This window comes from Pseudophryne corroboree, chromosome 10 (assembly GCF_028390025.1).
Source record: "Pseudophryne corroboree isolate aPseCor3 chromosome 10, aPseCor3.hap2, whole genome shotgun sequence".
Lineage (NCBI taxonomy): Eukaryota > Metazoa > Chordata > Amphibia > Anura > Myobatrachidae > Pseudophryne > Pseudophryne corroboree.
Genome location: NC_086453.1, coordinates 376807449 through 376825254, shown reverse-complemented (window position 1 = coordinate 376825254; position 17806 = coordinate 376807449). Strand labels below are relative to the sequence as shown.

The window sequence follows — 17806 nt, the reverse complement described above, 5'->3', positions numbered from 1 at the left end:
ACTGGGTTAGAGTGTGTGGGATGGGGAGTTTGGCACAGAACCTATAGAAATTAACTCCTCCCCCCTCTAACCCCTCCCATCTCCAGCCTGACTAGCAGATCACCTCAGTTTACGTTTAGCAAAGCCGGAAGAGACAGAGCAGAACATAACCAATAATTCCAGACAAAACTACGGGAGGGATCGCAGCGTCCCCCAGATGGAATCAGAGAAAGAGATTTTACGGTAAGTAACAAAAATCCCCTCTTTTCTCTTTCATCCATCTGGGGGACGCTGCGCACTTACTAATTGGATTTCCCAAAGCAAGCTAATGAGAGGAGGGAGATACAGACGGTATCGCTGTCTGTAAAATTTGACGCCCAACAGAGGCAGTCTCCAAACCAAAAGTATGAAACCGGTAAAACTTAGTGAAGGTATGCACGGACGACCAGGTCGCCGCCCTACACAGCTGCTCGACAGAAACACCACAGCGAACAGCCCAGGAAGCTCCAACAGCCCTAGTCGAATGAGTCCTCAATGGAGTCAGGAACAGGCAACGCCGAAGAAATATAAGCCTGCCGAAGAGCAGAAGCAACCCAGCGTGCCACCGTGTTCTAAGAGGCCGGCCAGCCATGCTTGGTGGCGTCGATCAAAACCAACAAGGTATCCGTACGACGAATATCCTTAGTACGGGACAAATAAATTTGTAAGGCTCTAACAACAGCTAAACTCTAAATGACAATCCTGTCCAGAAGAGTCCGGAACAAACGCTGGAAGGACTATGTCCTGATTCATATGGAAAGCCGACAACCTTTGGCAATAAGGAAGGCTTCGTACGTAAGACCACTCGATTTTCATGAAAGACCAACAAAGGCGGTTTGCAAGAAAGCGCAGCTAACTCGGAAACACTGCTGGCCGAAGCAATGGCCAAGAGAAAAACCACCTTTAGAGTAAGATAGCGAAGCTCAACAGAGTCCAGCGGCTCAAATGGAGGCTTCTGGAGCGCCTGAAGAACCAGATTTAAATCCCACAGTGGAACCGGAGGAACAAAGGGAGTCTGAATCCTGACTACACCCTGAAGGAATATTTGAACCTCCGGAATGAGAGCCAATTTTGTTTTTTGAAAAAGAATCAACAATGCCGAAATCTGTCCCTTAAGGGAAGACAAATGAAGTCCTTTAGTCAGACCATCCTGAAGGAAGGATAGTAAACGAAAGAGGTGCGGTGACAACCCACGTCTTTCACACCAAGCAATGTAAATACGCCATACTCTGTGATAAACACGAGAAGTGACTGGTTTTCTAGCCTGAAGCATAGACTTCACCACCAGTCGAGATAAGCCTTTTGCTCTTAAAATGCTGGATGCAAGAACCAAGCCGTCAAAGCCAAACGATTTAAATCGTGATGGTGACAAGGACAGGAGATCGGGTCACAAGGGCAGATGGAACGGTTCCTTGGTCACCATGCTGCGGAGAAGAGTGTACCACTGAGGACGAGGCCAGTTTGGTGCTACAAGAATGACCGGAAAACCCTCTCTCCGGATGCGTTGAAGTAGACGCGGTATCAAGGTAATTGGTGGAAACACATATACCAGTCGAAATTGCCACTGAGCGGTTAATGCATCGAGTAGTGTTGCTTGAGGGTCCTGAGTTCGCGAACCATACCGAGGTAGCTTTCGGTTTAGACAGGATGCCAAGAGATCGATGTCAGGTGTTCCCCACAGAGACACCATGGCCAGAAAGACCTCCTGATGAAGTTCCCATTCTCCCGGATGAATGGTGTGAAGGCTTAAGAAATCCATTTCCCAGTTGTCCACTCCTGGAATGTGAACTGCGGAGATGGTCGGAACCCACCTTTCTGCCCACTGTAGGATATGGGCGAGCTCCTGCACGGCTCTCCAACTGCGAGCTCCGCCCTGTTTGTTTATGTAAGCCACCGCCGTGGCGTTGTCCGATTGAATGCGCACTGGATGACCGTGGACTCCGTTTTGTACCTGAAGTAGAGCAAATCGAATTGCTCATAACTTGAGAATGTTGATCGGTAACATCGATTGTTGACTGTTCCAGAGACCTTGGAAGTGCTGAGGTTGAAACACCGCCCCCAACCGACTAGGCTGGCGTCTGTGGTGACCATCATCCAAGACCAAACAGCGAACGGTGCACCCTTGGTTAGATTGGGACTGTGAAGCCACCAATGGAGAGACTGTCGAGTTCGAACCGTCAGCCGGCACAATTGCAAGTCCAGATGTGGACTCGTTTGATTCCAAGAGCCCAGAATCTGAGCCTGAAGGGCCCGAGCATGGAATTTGGCATATGGTACTGCTTCGAACGTCGCCACCATCTTGCCTATCATCTGCATACATCGGGGGACCGAGACCCTCGGCAATTGTAACAGGGAGCGGACTCTGGATTGCAGATCCTGAAGACTGCCCTGAGGAAGAAAACCCTTCTGACGTCTTGTGTCAAACAGGAGACCTAGGAAAATCATCTCCTGAGAGGGAATCAAGGAAGATTTCCGGAAATTCACAATCCATCCGAAGGATTGGAGAGTGTCCGTGGTGCGTTGTAGATGTTGAAGGAGGTCCGGTGACGGAGCCTTTATCAACAAATCGTCCAGGTAAGGAGTAATGTTGACCCCCTGACATCTGAGGATCGCCACCACATGACCCAATATTTTTGTAAATACCCGAGGGGCTGTGGAAAGACCGAAATGAAGAGCCCGAAACCGGAAATGCCAAGGGCCTAGCGCGAACCTCAACAGTTGTTGATGACCCGACCAAATTGGAATATGAAGGTATGCGTCTTTTATGTCGATAGATGCCCAATACTCCTCCGGTTCCATGGCCGAGATGATCGAGCATATCTATTCCATCTTGAATTTGTGGGTGGAAAGACACGGATTTAGGCATTTTAGGTTTAAAATGGATCGAAATGAACCGTCCGGTTTTGTTTACCAGAAAAAGACTTGAGTAAAATCCCGACCCTCTTGAAATTTGGGAACTGAAGAAATGACTCCTTGCTGTAAAAGTGTGTAAGTTGCCCGAATGGGTGCTTGTCGCCTGGAGGCATCGCTTGGGAGAGGAGTGACGAAAAAACGGTGTGGAACAGGTTCCTTGAGGTCCAAAATGTAACTTCGGGTTATGACCCCTGTCACCCACCGATCTGGATGTGACAGGAGCCACCTGTCTTTGAACTGTAGTAATCTTCTCACCACCAAGGATCCCTCCTGATTGCTCCCCGCGTCATACGGCAGGCTTGTCAGTAGGCTTGGCTGCTGGTCTACGAGGTGCCCGTGCGCCTCTACCACGGTATGCACCTCTGCATGGAAATCGTGAAAAGGCTCGAAAGGACTGGACACCACTCCTGCTTTGAGTACGAAAAGACCGAAATTTTTGTTGCCTTTGATTTTTGAGAGGCAACTGGAAGAAATGGGCTCTTGCCACCCGTAGTGTCGGAAATAATCTTTTTAAGTTCTGGACCAAAAAGAAATTCACCTTTAAACGGAACGGCTGTCAAAGTCTGTTTTGAAACAGAATCAGCGTTCCAAACACGAAGCCATAGCGAACGCCTCGCCGTAATCGCTAGAACAGATACACGTGATTGTAGCTAGGCCGAGTCCAACAAGGCCTCCCCAACATAAATGAGAGCCTCAGAAATGTATTCAGCCAGTTGAATAGCCTCTAATGGGTCATCCGACTGCATACCAGAAGTCACTTGAGCTAGCCAGTCATCAATTCCCTTAAGGACCCAGGCACTAGCTAAAATCGGACGCAGAGAAAATAAGAATTTACTCACCGGTAATTCTATTTCTCGTAGTCCGTTGTGGATGCTGGGAACTCCGTAAGGACCATGGGGAATAGCGGGCTCCGAAGGAGGCTGGGCACTCTAGAAAGATTTATGACTACCTGGTGTGCACTGGCTCCTCCCACTATGACCCTCCTCCAAGCCTCAGTTAGGACATTGTGCCCGGACGAGCAGACATACTAAGGAAGGATTTAGAATCCCGGGTAAGACTCTTACCAGCCACACCAATCACACCGTACAACTCGTGATACTATATCCAGTTTGACAGTATGAAAACAACTGAGCCTCTCAACAGATGGCTCAACAATAACCCTTTAGTTAACAATAACTATTTACAAGTATTGCATACAATCCGCACTTGGGATGGGCGCCCAGCATCCACTACGGACTACGAGAAATAGAATTATCGGTGAGTAAATTCTTATTTTCTCTAACGTCCTAGTGGATGCTGGGAACTCCGTAAGGACCATGGGGATTATACCAAAGCTCCCAAACGGGCGGGAGAGTGCGGATGACTCTGCAGCACCGAATGAGAGAACTCCAGGTCCTCCTCAGCCAGGGTATCAAATTTGTAGAATTTAGCAAACGTGTTTGCCCCTGACCAAGTTGCAGCTCGGCAAAGTTGTAAAGCCGAGACCCCTCGGGCAGCCGCCCAAGATGAGCCCACCTTCCTTGTGGAATGGGCATTTACAGATTTTGGCTGTGGTATGCCTGCCACAGAATGTGCAAGCTGAATTGTGCTACAAATCCAACGAGCAATAGTCTGCTTAGAAGCAAGAGCACCCAGTTTGTTGGGTGCATACAGGATAAACAGCGAGTCAGAGTTTCTGACTCCAGCCGTCCTAGAAACATATATTTTCAGGGCCCTGACTACGTCCAGTAACTTGGAGTCCTCCAAGTCCCTAGTAGCCGCCGGCACCACAATAGGCTGGTTCATGTGAAACGCTGATACCACCTTAGGAAGAAATTGGGGACGAGTCCTCAATTCTGCCCTATCCATATGGAAAATCAGATAAGGGCTTTTACATGATAAAGCCGCCAATTCTGACACTCGCCTGGCTGAAGCCAAGGCCAATAACATGACCACTTTCCACGTGAGATATTTTAGATCCACGGTTTTTAGTGGCTCAAACCAATGTGATTTTAAGAAAACTCAACACCACGTTGAGATCCCAAGGTGCCACAGGGGGCACAAACGGGGGCTGAATATGCAGCACTCCTTTTACAAATGTCTGAACTTCAGGTAGTGAAGCTAGTTCCTTTTGAAAGAAAATCGACAGAGCCGAGATCTGTACTTTAATGGAGCCTAGACTTAGGCCCATATTCACTCCTGCTTGCAGGAAATGTAGAAATCGACCTAGTGGAAATTCCTCTGTTGGGGCCTTTTTGGCCTCGCACCATGCAACATATTTCCGCCACATGCGGTGATAATGCTTTGCCGTAACATCTTTCCTGGCTTTAATAAGCGCAGGAATGACTTCTTCCGGAATACCCTTTTCCTTCAGGATCCGGCGCTCAATCGCCATGCCGTCAAACGCAGCTGCGGTAAGTCTTGGAACAGACAGGGCCCCTGCTGAAGCAGGTCCTGTCTGAGCGGCAGAGGCCATGGGTCCTCTGATATCATTTCCTGAAGTTCCGGGTACCCAGCCCTTCTTGGCCAATCCGGAACCACGAGTATCGTTCTTACTCCTCGCCATCTTATTATTCTCAGTACCTTTGGTATGAGAGGCAGAGTAGGGAACACATACACTGACTGGTACACCCACGGTGTCACTAGAGCGTCCACAGCTATCGCCTAAGGGTCCCTTGACCTGGCGCAATATCTCTTTAGCTTTTTGTTGAGGCGGGACGCCATCATGTCCACCTGTGGCCTTTCCCAACGGTTTACCAACAGCAGGAAGACTTCTGGATGAAGTCCCCACTCTCCCGGGTATAGGTCGTGACTGCTGAGGAAGTCTGCTTCCCAGTTGTCCACTCCCGGAATGAACACTGCTGACAGTGCTAGTACGTGATTTTCCACCCATCGGAGAATCCTTGTGGCTTCTGCCATTGCCATCCTGCTTCTTGTGCCGCCCTGTCGGGTCACATGGGCGACTGCCGTGATGTTGTCTGACTGTATCAGTACCGGCTGGTTTTGAAGCAGGGGTCTTGCCTGACTTAGGGCATTGTAAATGGCCCTCAGTTCCAGAATTTATATGTAGGGAAGTCTCCTGACTTGACCATAGGCCCTGGAAGTTTCTTCCCTGTGTGACTGCTCCCCAGCCTTGAAGGCTGGCATCCGTGGTCACCAGGACCCAGTCCTGTATGCCGAAACTGCGGCCCTCTAGAAGATGAGCACCCTGCATCCACCACAGTAGAGACACCCTGGTCCTTGGAGACAGGGTTATCATTTGATGCATTTGAAGATGCGATCCCGACCACTTATCTAAGAGGTCTCACTGGAAGGTCCTCGCATGGAACCTGCCGAATGGAATTGCTTCGTATGAAGCCACCATTTTTCCCAGGACTCGTGTGCAACGATGCACCGATACCCTTTTTGGTTCTAGGAGGTCTCTGACTAGAGATGACAGCTCCTTGGCTTTCTCCTGCGGGAGAAACACTTTTTTCTGTTCTGTGTCCAAAATCATCCCCAGGAACAGTAAGCGAGTGGAAGGAACCAGCTGTGACTATGGAATGTTCAGAATCCAGCCATGCTGTTGTAGCACCTCCTAAGATAGTGCTACTCCGACCAGTAACTGCTCCCTGGACCTTGCCTTTATAAGGAGATCGTCCAAGTATGGGATAAATAAAAACTCCCTTTTTTTTGAAGGAGTATCATCATTTCAGCCATTACCTTGGTAAACACCCCCGGTGCCGTGGACAGTCCAAACGGTAGTGTCTGGAATTGGTAATGGCAATTCTGTACCACAATCTGAGGTACTCCTGGTGAGGAAGGTAAATAGGGACATGCAGGTAAGCATCCTTGATGTCCAGGGATACCATGTAATCCCCCTCGTCCAGGCTTGCAATAACCGCCCTGAGCGATTCCATCTTGAACTTTGTTATGTAAGTGTTCAAGGATTTCCATTTTAAAATGGGTCTCACCGAACCGGCTGGTTTCGGTACCACAAACAGTGTGGAATAGTAACCCCGTCCTTGTTGAAGTAGGGGCACCTTGACTATCACCTGCTGGGAATACAGCTTGTGAATTGCCTCTAGCACAGCCTCCCTGCCTGAGGGAGTTGTCGGCAAGGCAGATTTGAGTAAACGGCGGGGGGGAGACGCCTCGACTTCCAGCTTGTACCCCTGAGATACTACTTGAAGGATCCAGGGATCCACCTGTGAGCGAGCCCACTGATCGCTGAAATTTTTGAGGCGGCCCCCCACCGTACCTGGCTACGCCTGTGGAGCCCCCGCGTCATGCGGTGGACTCAGAGGAAGCAGGGGAAGAATTTTGATTCTGGGAACTGGCTGCTGGTGCAGCTTTTTCCCTCTTCCCTCGTTTGACCCGCCTGCTTTTTTGAAGCCGAAAAGACTGTACCTGATAATACAGTGCGTTTCTTAGGCTGTGAGGAATCCTGAGGTAAAATATTTTCATCCCAGCTGTTGCTGTGGATACGAGGTCCCAGAGACCATCCCCAACCAATTCCTCACCCTTATAAGGCTCTATGTGCCTTTTAAAGTCAGCATCACCTGTCCAGTGTCGGGTCTCCAATACCCTCCTGACAGAATGGACATTGCAACAATTCAGGATGCCAGCCGGCAAAATATTCCTCTGTGCATCCCCCATATATAAGACGACGTCTTATGTTCGCAAAATAGTATCCCTGTTTGAAAGGGGTACAGACCACGCTGCAGCAGTCTGCAGGTCTCAGTCTAGTACCTGAGTGTGTAAATACAGACTTCAGGATAGCCTCCTGCTATTTATCAGCAGGTACCTTCAAAGTGGCCGTACCCTAGGACGGCAGTGCCACCTTTTTTGACAAACGTGTGAGCGCCTTATCCACCCTAGGGGATATCTCCCAGCGTAACTTATCATCTGGCGGGAAAGGGTACGCCATCAGTAACTTGTTAGAAATTACCAGTTTCTTATCGGGAAAACCAACGCTTTTTCACACTTCATTCACTCATTTGATGGGGGAACAAAACACTGCCTGCTTTTTCTCCCCACACATAAAACCCTTTGTTTTTAGTGGTACTTGGGTTAATGTCAGAAATGTGTAACACATTTTATATTGCCGGGATCATGTAACGGATGTTCCTAGTGGATTGTGTATATGTCTCAACCTCGTCGACACTGGAGTCAGACTCCGTGTCGACATCTGTGTCTGCCATCTGAGGGAGCGTTGATGGCCTTTGAGACGTCTGGGCAGGCGCGGGCTGAGAAGCCGGCTGTCCCATAGCTGTTACGTCATCCAGCCTTTTATGTAAGGAGTTGACACTGTCGGTTAATACCTTCCACCTATCCATCCACTCTGGTGTCGGCCCACAGGGGCGACATCTCATTTATCGGCATCTGCTCCGCCTCCACATAAGTCTCCTCATCAAACATGTCGACACAGCCGTACCGACACACCGCACACACACAAGGAATGCTCCAATGAGGACAGGACCCACAAAAGCCCTTTGGGGGGACAGAGTGAGAGTATGCCAGCACACACCAGAGCGCTATATAATGCAGGGACTAACTGAGTTATGTCCCCTATAGCTGCTTTTATATAATTTATACTGCGCCTAAATTTAGTGCCCCCCCTCTCTGTTTTAACCCTGTTCTGTAGTGTAGACTGCAGGGGAGAGCCAGGGAGCTTCCCTCCAACGGAGCTGTGAGGGAAAAATGGCGCCAGTGTGCTGATGAGATAGGCTCCGCCCCTTTTTCGCAGACTTTTCTCCCGCATTTTTATGGAATCTGGCAGGGGTTAATATACATCCATATAGCCCTGGGGGTTATATGTGATGTATTTTTGCCAGCCAAGGTGTTTATATTGCTGCTCAGGGCGCCCCCCCCCCCAGCGCCCTGCACCCTCAGTGACCGGAGTGTGTGGTGTGCATGAGGAGCAATGGCGCACAGCTGCAGTGCTGTGCGCTACCTTGGTGAAGACTGATGTCTTCTGCCGCCGTTTTTCCGGACCTCTTCTTGCTTCTGGCTCTGTAAGGGGGACGGCGGCGCGGCTCCGGGACCGAACACCAAGGACTGGGCCTGCGGTCGATCCCTCTGGAGGTAATGGTGTCCAGTAGCCTAAGAAGCCCAATCCGGCTGCAAGCAGGCGAGTTCGCTTCTTCTCCCCTTAGTCCCTCGCTGCAGTGAGCCTGTTGCCAGCAGGTCTCACTGAAAATAAAAAACCTAAATCTATACTTTCTTTCTAAGGGTTCAGGAGAGCCCCTAGTGTGCATCCAACCTCGGCCGGGCACAAGATCTAACTGAGGCTTGGAGGAGGGTCATAGTGGGAGGAGCCAGTGCACACCAGGTAGTCATAAATCTTTCTAGAGTGCCCAGCCTCCTTCGGAGCCCGCTATTCCCCATGGTCCTTACGGAGTTCCCAGCATCCACTAGGACGTTAGAGAAATACCCGATAAGGTAAAAATGTACTTAATAATCGCTTCAATCATCCGATCCGTCGAATCCTTCAACGTCACAGATTGTGCCGAAGGGATTACCGTAGCCTTCTTTTTAGGAGCCTGAAAGCGGGAGTCCGGCTTAAGCCAAGGCTCTTTTAAAATTTCTGCAAAATGTGTATATGAAGGAAAGACCGTTACATGTCTTTTCTGGCGTTTGAAGAAGCCCGACGAAGTCTCCGCCTCCACCGTATTCTGAAGATTAAGAGTCTGACGGATGGCCTCTATCAATAACCTGACACCTGAACAGGAAGACAATTCCTCTTCTTCCCAAGCGGAAGCATCCTCCCACTCAGAGTCCAATTCGTCCTCTTCCAGGGGGGTGGCTACCGAATCAAATTCCTCTCCTGGGAATGTGATAGCGGGAAGCTGATGCTGTCGTTTATTAGCCACTGAACCTGAAGAAGCGACAAACTTGTTAATAGACTGTGCTAAGTCTGAAAGACTTTTGGCCATATTTCTTGTCCATGGAGGTTCCACATTAGATTGACCAGAATCAGTACTTGACTTGACGTAAATAAGCAATAGCCTCGGCCATGTTCCTGGACCATAGAGGGACAGACTGATCTGTAGACACACTAGGCTGCTCTATGTCAGGTGTAATGGAGCACGCCGTGCAGAGAGAACCCGGATAGGTGCTACCCTTTGAAAGCCTGGAGCCACAATGATAACAAGCAACATACACAGCTGAGCCTGCTTTCCCTTTAGCAGATCTGTCTGGCTTACTGGCCATTGGTAATCTATCAGCAAATAATGAACATCAAAGAAATATTACAGCAGTCCTATAGAGAGGTAAACTTATACAAGAATTCCCTCTAATATGTCTTGTATTGTTGTATACCCCCCTTAGAATAAACGAGCTTCAGAGCATATGAAAGGGCTGTGTTATACTTGCTGTTTTTGCTGCTCCCCGCCTGTACTAACAGGGTGAGACGCTGGGCTCCCTCGTGTACTGTGTTATGTGCAGCGCAGCATCCCCCGCTGATCTGACGGTTGGCCTCTTGCAGAGATAGAAGATGGCGCCTATAGCTGAGTCCCGCCCCCACATAGTGAGGACGGCGGCGGGAAGACGCTGCTGGGCGGGAGAACAGGGCGCGTACACATCATCCTCTTGCGTCCCGCAACGGTTACCGCCTGCCCTCCCCCCGCAACTGACCTCCGTAAAAGCCCCATTGAAATGACTACCGCGGCTGTCTGACAAGACGCGGCTTTCGTGAAACGAGCAGCGGAAGCGGGACTGAACCGCTCAGTCCGCTCTGAGCAGGGGGAGGGTCCGCATACACCAGCGCTGCACAATAATAAATACAATGTATAAATACAATACATGCAATAACAGCCCAACGCTGCCCAGGCAGGTTGTGGCTGTCTTACCAGTACAGTGCCTCCTAGGAAATCCATCCTGCATCAAGTAAGCCCCAGTGACTAAAAGTATAGTGGCTTCTTAGAGGCTCTGGAGAGTGGGAGACACATAACTAACTAACCCCACTCCTAGTATACTTGTCTCCCGTAAACAGGGACTAAGCACACATAAGTGAAATCAAAATAAACAACAGAAACCTAACTAAAATCTACACTGAAGAAATCTGTGCCTGTACTCCTCAGGCACAAAACTAAAACCGAGGTGATCTGCTAGTCAGGCTGGAGATGGGAGGGGTTAGAGGGGGGAGGAGTTAGTTTCTATAGGTTCTGTGCCAAACTCCCCATCCCACACACTCTAACCCATTAGTAAGTGCGCAGCGTCCCCCAGATGGATGAAAGAGAAAGTGCTGATTTACCGACTGTCGGAAAATTCGGCACTTATTGAATACCCCCCATACTGTCCCATTATCAGCTGTAAAATGGCGGGGCTGGCGGAGACATGGTCACACACTGAGGTGCGTAGTGTGGTCAGATTTCTGCGTCTAATGGGTACATCAGCAGCTGACATTCATCGCCACCTTGTCGCGGCGTACGGCGATAACGTCACGGAAACGGGTTTGGTGCACTGCCTATAAGAATGCTTGCGCGAGTTGTTACGGCACTACCATTGGGAGGTACTGGACCATTCTCCCTACACATCTTTTGCCCTTTGATGTAAGAATCCCCTATTAGTCCTTTCCGGGTGGTCTCCAGTTTGCTGGCTGTCGGGGTTCCGGCGCTGGAATCCCGACAGCCGGCATACCGACACCATTTCTCCCTCTTGGGGGTCCACGACCCCCCTGGAGGGAGAATAGAAAGAGTGTCGCGCGTAGCACGCCACCGTGCCGCAGCGTGGCGAGCCCGCAAGGGGCTCATTTGTGCTCGCCCAGCTGTCAGTATGCTGGCGGTCAGGATTCCGCCGCCGGTTTCCCGACAGCTGGCAAACCATACTACACCCATCCTTTCCAGTAGTCCTCATGGACAATAATCTCCTCTCAGATCCCAACATAACTAATGATATAAAACACATTATATTTGACGTGACCTAGAATAACGCACCCGTCACAGTTGATATTGTATTACATTGCTGGTCTGAGCATTTATTACATAATAGATGTCTGATTAATATGAAGGAAAGGCTGTAAAATTATCCCCAGCTACCTACGACTCCTGTCCTTGAACGTCTCTATTTAAACACTCCAATAAAAAGAATGTTCAGTAAAGTAAGAGTGATTGCATAACAGGCGACAGGAGGAAAGTGGGATGTGTGAGTGCAGAGTCTGCAGGCTTTTCATAGAACTTGAATATTTGCTTATTTTTCTACCAGAAGGCAGCGAAAATGAATATTAATGTGAAAATGTCATCACAAGTTCTGTGCCGCTATTCTGTAACCAAGCAGTGACTGGGGAAGAAAGTGCTCCAGACAGAAGGGAACCGTTCTATTATCCGGCAAGGGACGGGATAAAGGTCTCCGGATCCTGTCCCTATGATCTTGGGGTGAGACACGAGGTCAGAATCCATGGCATTTTATGAGGGAGGGTAGTGGGGGGGGGGCCCATGTACTGGCGCCTGCACATTTCTCTGACATAATGGCGCCACGGTGGTGATAAGATGAGGTTTATTAGACCTATATTGTATAGCAGTAAACTAGAGACTGGTCCCATAGAGTGTCTGACACGAGTGTGATTAGGAGTCTGCAGTGTCTCTGTACATACCGGATGGGTCCAGCGTGCAGACATGGAATGATGAGAGCTACCTCTATGGCGCTGGTCCTGCCTCTCTTCCCTGGTCACCACTTCGTACAGCAGCACAATGATCAGTGACCACCAGTTAGGCCGCATGTACACAAGCGACAATTAGCCATCTCTTATACACCGAATGTGCCCCTTGTGTGACCGCAGCCACACCACTGATGTCTATGCAGAAATCTATATTTACATGGGTATGAGAAAACCTCCAAAGAGATTGCAAGCTGAACACCACAGTCATGAGATATATCCTGGGCAGGGGGGATCATGCCACCTATAGGGAGAGCTTCCCATTTATCAAATGGGAAGTTTAGTAGCCGACACAAGAACTGAATTTCTGAGTGCGAAGCAAATTGCTCTGGGCGAGGGATCATTAAGAGAAGGCTGTCGGCAAATCGAGCTAATGTACAGTCTATCTGGCTCAGGTGAACGCGGGAGTTAGCGTGACGCTGTCTTAGCTGAATCGCCAGAGGTTCCAGGCAGGGGAGGAAGAGGACTGCCCTGCCACGTACCCTGCTAGGTATCAAAGGAATGGGTTTTGCAGTGGAATTTGTGATAACTAGATGTCAGCACATCACTATTATTATTAGTTATAAGTAATATCTTATTCTATTACAGTATCTCACCCAGCACTAACAGTGAAATGTTCCATTGCAGGTCAGCATCCTGTAGCAGCAGGAGGAACCAACCGTTTCTGCATCACAGACCGAGCACTCACCAGACTTATATGCATGAGAAAGATTTTAATCCATAAATACCATATTGTAAGAAGATCAGATAACAGACGACGGACGGTTCTGTCCTGTTCAGGACCTTAATTGTGACAGGTGACATTGCGTCACTACTGGGATGTCATCTGCTATGTTTAAGATCCTAAACCGGACCGAAATGTGGTCTGTTATCTCATCATCTTACAATATGGCGATAATGGATAAAATATTTCTGATGCGCAAAAGATGCTCTGTCTGGTTTGCAGCGGAGAACACAATACCCTCCGGAGGCATATGGTAAGTCACAGGTTCTCAAACCCGGTCCTCAGGACCCCACACAGTGCATGTTTTGCAGGTCTCCTCACAGAATCACAAGTAACATAATTAGCTCAACCTGTGGACCTTTTAAAATGTGTCAGTGAGTAATTAATACACCTGTGCACTTACTGGGTAACCTGCAAAACATGCACTGTGTGGGGTCCTGAGGACCGAGTTTGAGAACCACTGTGGTAAGTCATTCACTCTGCTTACATGTATGTATATAGGTATAATATATACATTTATATCATGATAAAAGGAGGGTTGGAATAACTTCAGTAATCTCCAACAAGGAATATTGGGGGTCATTCCGAGTTGTTCGCTCGCTAGCTAGTTTTAGCAGCCGTGCAAACGCTATGGCGCTGCCCACTGGGAGTATATTTTAGCTTAGCAGAAGTGCGAACGGTTGTATCGCAGAGCGCCTGCAAAAAAAATTTGTGCAGTTTCAGAGTAGCTCAAAACCTACTCAGCACTTGCGATCACTTCAGACTGTTCAGTTCCTGATTTGACATCGCGAACACACCCTGCGTTCCTCCAGCCACGCCTACGTTTTTCCTGGCACTCCTGCGTTTTTCCAAACACTCCCTGAAAACGGTCAGTTGCCACCCAGAAACGCCCAATTCATGTCAATCACTCTGCGGCAACCAGTGCGACTGAAATGCATCGCTAGACCCTGTGCAAAACTACATCGTTCATTGTGCCCGTACATTGCGCGTGTGCATTGTGCCGCATACGCATGCGCAGAACTTCCGGTTTTTAGACTGAACGCTGCGCTGCGAACAAATTCAGCTAGCGATCAACTCGGAATGACCCCCAATGTCACTGTAACTGGCTGTTTTATTTCTGCTGCTGACGTTCCATTACTGCCGACATTCACGCCACCTGTATCAGGAGGGAACGCTTGCGCTTACTTTCCTGCGCTACGTGTGACATTTCCCCAACCATTGCGAGGTTCTGCCAGGAACCCACCTCCCCATAAGCAGTACAGAGTGGATCAGGGACAGTAGTAGACACAGACATCAGAGATGGCTCCACGTTACCTGGATGGACTCTAGGTAGGAGAAGAGGATGGGCTCAATCTTCTGGAAATTGATGGTGGCCAGAACTATATAGAAAATAAATGAATGTAAATCACTGTATAATATATTCTACATGCTATAAACACCATCTTCAGCAGAAAAGAAAATATAATAAGGCTATTTATGTATGTGCGTGTTCCGATGCCAGCACCGACAGCAGACACTGTGTATTAAGGAGAGTGAACATAGAGAAAGTACACAGGGGTGTAGCCCACCTCAAAAGAAGAAGGGCCCACTCCCTCCCCCCACCCCCAAAGACGTAAATTCTCTGGCAGCCAGGGCACCAAATCTTTAACAACCATCCCCCCCCGTCAGAGATTTTACTGTGAGTGGGAGCCACAGGACCAAACCACCATACTTAGATCATGGGGACAAGTCCACAAGTGTCTCCACACTGCAACATCCAAAACATAATATACAGTTGAAAAACAGTGGAGAGTCGTAAATAGTGGATTAAATTCTGGCCCAGTTGCAATCCAGAAATTTGTGTCTGTAGGCGAGGGGAACACACATTTAGGGACAACACAATTGACAGTGAATGATGCAACAAGGATTCAGAAATATTACTTCTCCAGATATTTCTTGTGTTGTACAATATAGTCTGCAATCCTCTCCCACCCCTTAGGGAGGTGCAACAGCAACATCTTGTGGACAAAAGTGGGTAATACATCCACATGCCTCTGGGGCTCTATTATAATTAAGGGGTGTAATGCCATTGGGGATATAGTGCCACTGGGGAATCTAATGCCACTAGGGGTTGGGAGGTACTATTACAATGGTGGCCTATGGAGATAGAGGTTGTAAAAAAAATCCCCTAGGCCACAGGTTCCCAAACATGGTCCAGGATGTAAGTATAACCATGCTTGGCCACAGGTGACTTAATTAGTACATCTATCAATTTGATTTAACCATCTGTGCGGAGCTATGGATATCTTTAAAACCAGGACTGGTCAGATGACTTGAGGACCGCGTATGGGAACCACTTTTTTTCCGATAAAATAATCCCATTTTAAAGTTACTTGAATGGAAAAATAAAAAACACTTTCTGAGCGATTTTGGGGGAAATAATTAGTCTGTTAAGTGGTTAAAACATGTCCAATAATAACTAGGCTTACCATACTATCCCCTTTATACCGAGACACGCATGGATTACACAGGTTCTCTGGCTACATAAAATCAAGTGAAATGCAGGCTTGAAGTCAGCCAGCCACGGAACCTGTGTAATTCATAAGTGTATCAAAGTAAATACAGAAAATACAGAAGAACAGTAGACTCTTGTTGGGGAGCACTCATTTCCAGACACATAAATATTTACTATGAATAGCTGTTAAAATTATAAATTTTTATTAGTTAAAGTTAATAATGTGGAGTTCAAGTTGTGCCAATATATGCGAAATTATAAGAATATTTTATACATAATCAATAGCCTTAGCTAGGATAAATAGATTAGCCGGATTCCTAGATGTTATGATTGTTGTATTAGAGGTATGCGAATTAAAGTGGTGTCTTAAAGAGAGAGAGCTCTTATGACCATCATTTGATCTGCATAAGCAACATTAGTAAAAGATTGTTGCAGAAAGTTGAATCATGGGTCATATATCCAATTAACGGTATCCTGTTTATATAGGCTGCTACTGTTAACACGCAGGTGGATCGAATACAATGGTGTCTCAGAATGAGAAAGTTCTTATGACCATCATTTAATCTGCATAGATAGCTTTAAAGAAAGGTTATTGCAGAAGTTTAAATCATAGGTCATGTGTCCAACTGACGGTATCCTTTTTTTGTAGACTGCTTCCTGTTATCACACCGGTGGATCTAGTATGCAGCCTTAGATTGCAGTACCTGGGTGTTCCAAGGTGGTCTCCCATCCGAGTACTGGCCCGGCCCTCCACTTCTTGGCTTCCAAGATCAGATGAGATTGGGCATCTCCAGTGGGGTATGACCGCAAATTGCTGCACTTAGACCTCCCGTCTGAGTAGACAGTGGTAACAGGCCTTAATATTGGTCAAAATAAGTTGGGAAGAGTATATAACATTACTCTGTTTGGGCAGTAGCCACTTCCATTTATGAAATATTGGATAGTCTATACAGTGATTACCATCAGATAGGTATTTCCATATGCGTAATAATAATCACAGCTGGGAGTGCAGGAAATATTAATAAATATCCTGAAAATGAACCATGCATTGGTTGTAATCTCTATAATCATAAGTGTACCACATTAGTGTCATTTATCATATATCTGGGATTGAAAGCGGTCTCCAGAGATAAATGCTCCTTAAACAACTGCATCTATAAAATGCTAATAGCAAAATACCAATATGAGGTAAGAAACTCATAAACTTGGATAGTATGCCACAATAAAGCTCTTACGCCGTGAGAGCTAATAATTCTCAAGGTGCTTGGTTACCTGACTATGTAGCAATTTCATTGATTACTATCAGCTTTTTCAGACTACTACTATTACCGATTGCTTATAATTACCATAATCTGTGCGGTTCCCTCTATAACCTAATTCATAAGTGTCCCATCTTAAAGGGACAGTATGGTAAGCCTAATAATATCCCTACATCAGGGCTGGCCAAACCAGTCCTCGAGATCTACCAACAGTTCCCATTTCCCAGACCACCTAGCTGGTGCACAGGTGTAGTCATTACTAAGATGTGCTGCATTCATTCCTAACAGACAATTCTACAGATCTCCAGGAGGCCTGGAAAACATGAACTGTTGGTAGATCTCGAGGACCGGTTTGGACAGGCCTGCCCTACTGTATAAAGCCGTAACAATGTAGCAGCTGAAGCGTGGCACTCTGGAATCTATATATAAGTACAGTACAGTAGGTACTCCCTATGACAGAAGTACTGTGAAGCCAGCAGACACCTTCTCCTTAATACAAAAAGTAAGCAAACAATAAACGTAACTATTGTGTTGATAAATGCAGCTTACCTCCTTCCATACTGCCGGAGCTGATCCCATCCTTGTTATCAGAGGTCAGCAGCAGCTCCGCAATCCCTCGCCGTACCAGAGCCTGGTGTGACAATGCATAGGCAGGAGGTTAGTAGGTGGCATGTGTGACGTGGGGGAGTAAGTGTGGGAGCATCAGTTACTAACATTGGTGCCTAATTCAGACCTGATCGATGTTGTGCGAAATCACACAGCGGCTGATTATCGAATGACTG

The 17806-nt window shown here is 47.7% G+C and overlaps 1 protein-coding gene and 1 pseudogene across 2 annotated transcripts in view; both read right to left on the bottom strand.

Annotated features, from left to right (window-relative positions):
• Window positions 1-17806, bottom strand: part of GLB1L2 (galactosidase beta 1 like 2) — a 127561-nt gene that overhangs the window by 17372 nt on the left and 92383 nt on the right. For both annotated transcript variants that reach the window (XM_063943801.1, XM_063943802.1), the window contains 2 exons: window positions 17574-17655; window positions 14586-14650 (listed from right to left, as the gene is read on the bottom strand). In XM_063943801.1, coding sequence (XP_063799871.1) covers window positions 14586-14650; window positions 17574-17655 — 147 coding nt within the window. The remainder of the gene's footprint in view (window positions 1-14585; window positions 14651-17573; window positions 17656-17806) is intronic.
• LOC134968051 (5S ribosomal RNA) lies at window positions 16458-16577 on the bottom strand (annotated as a pseudogene).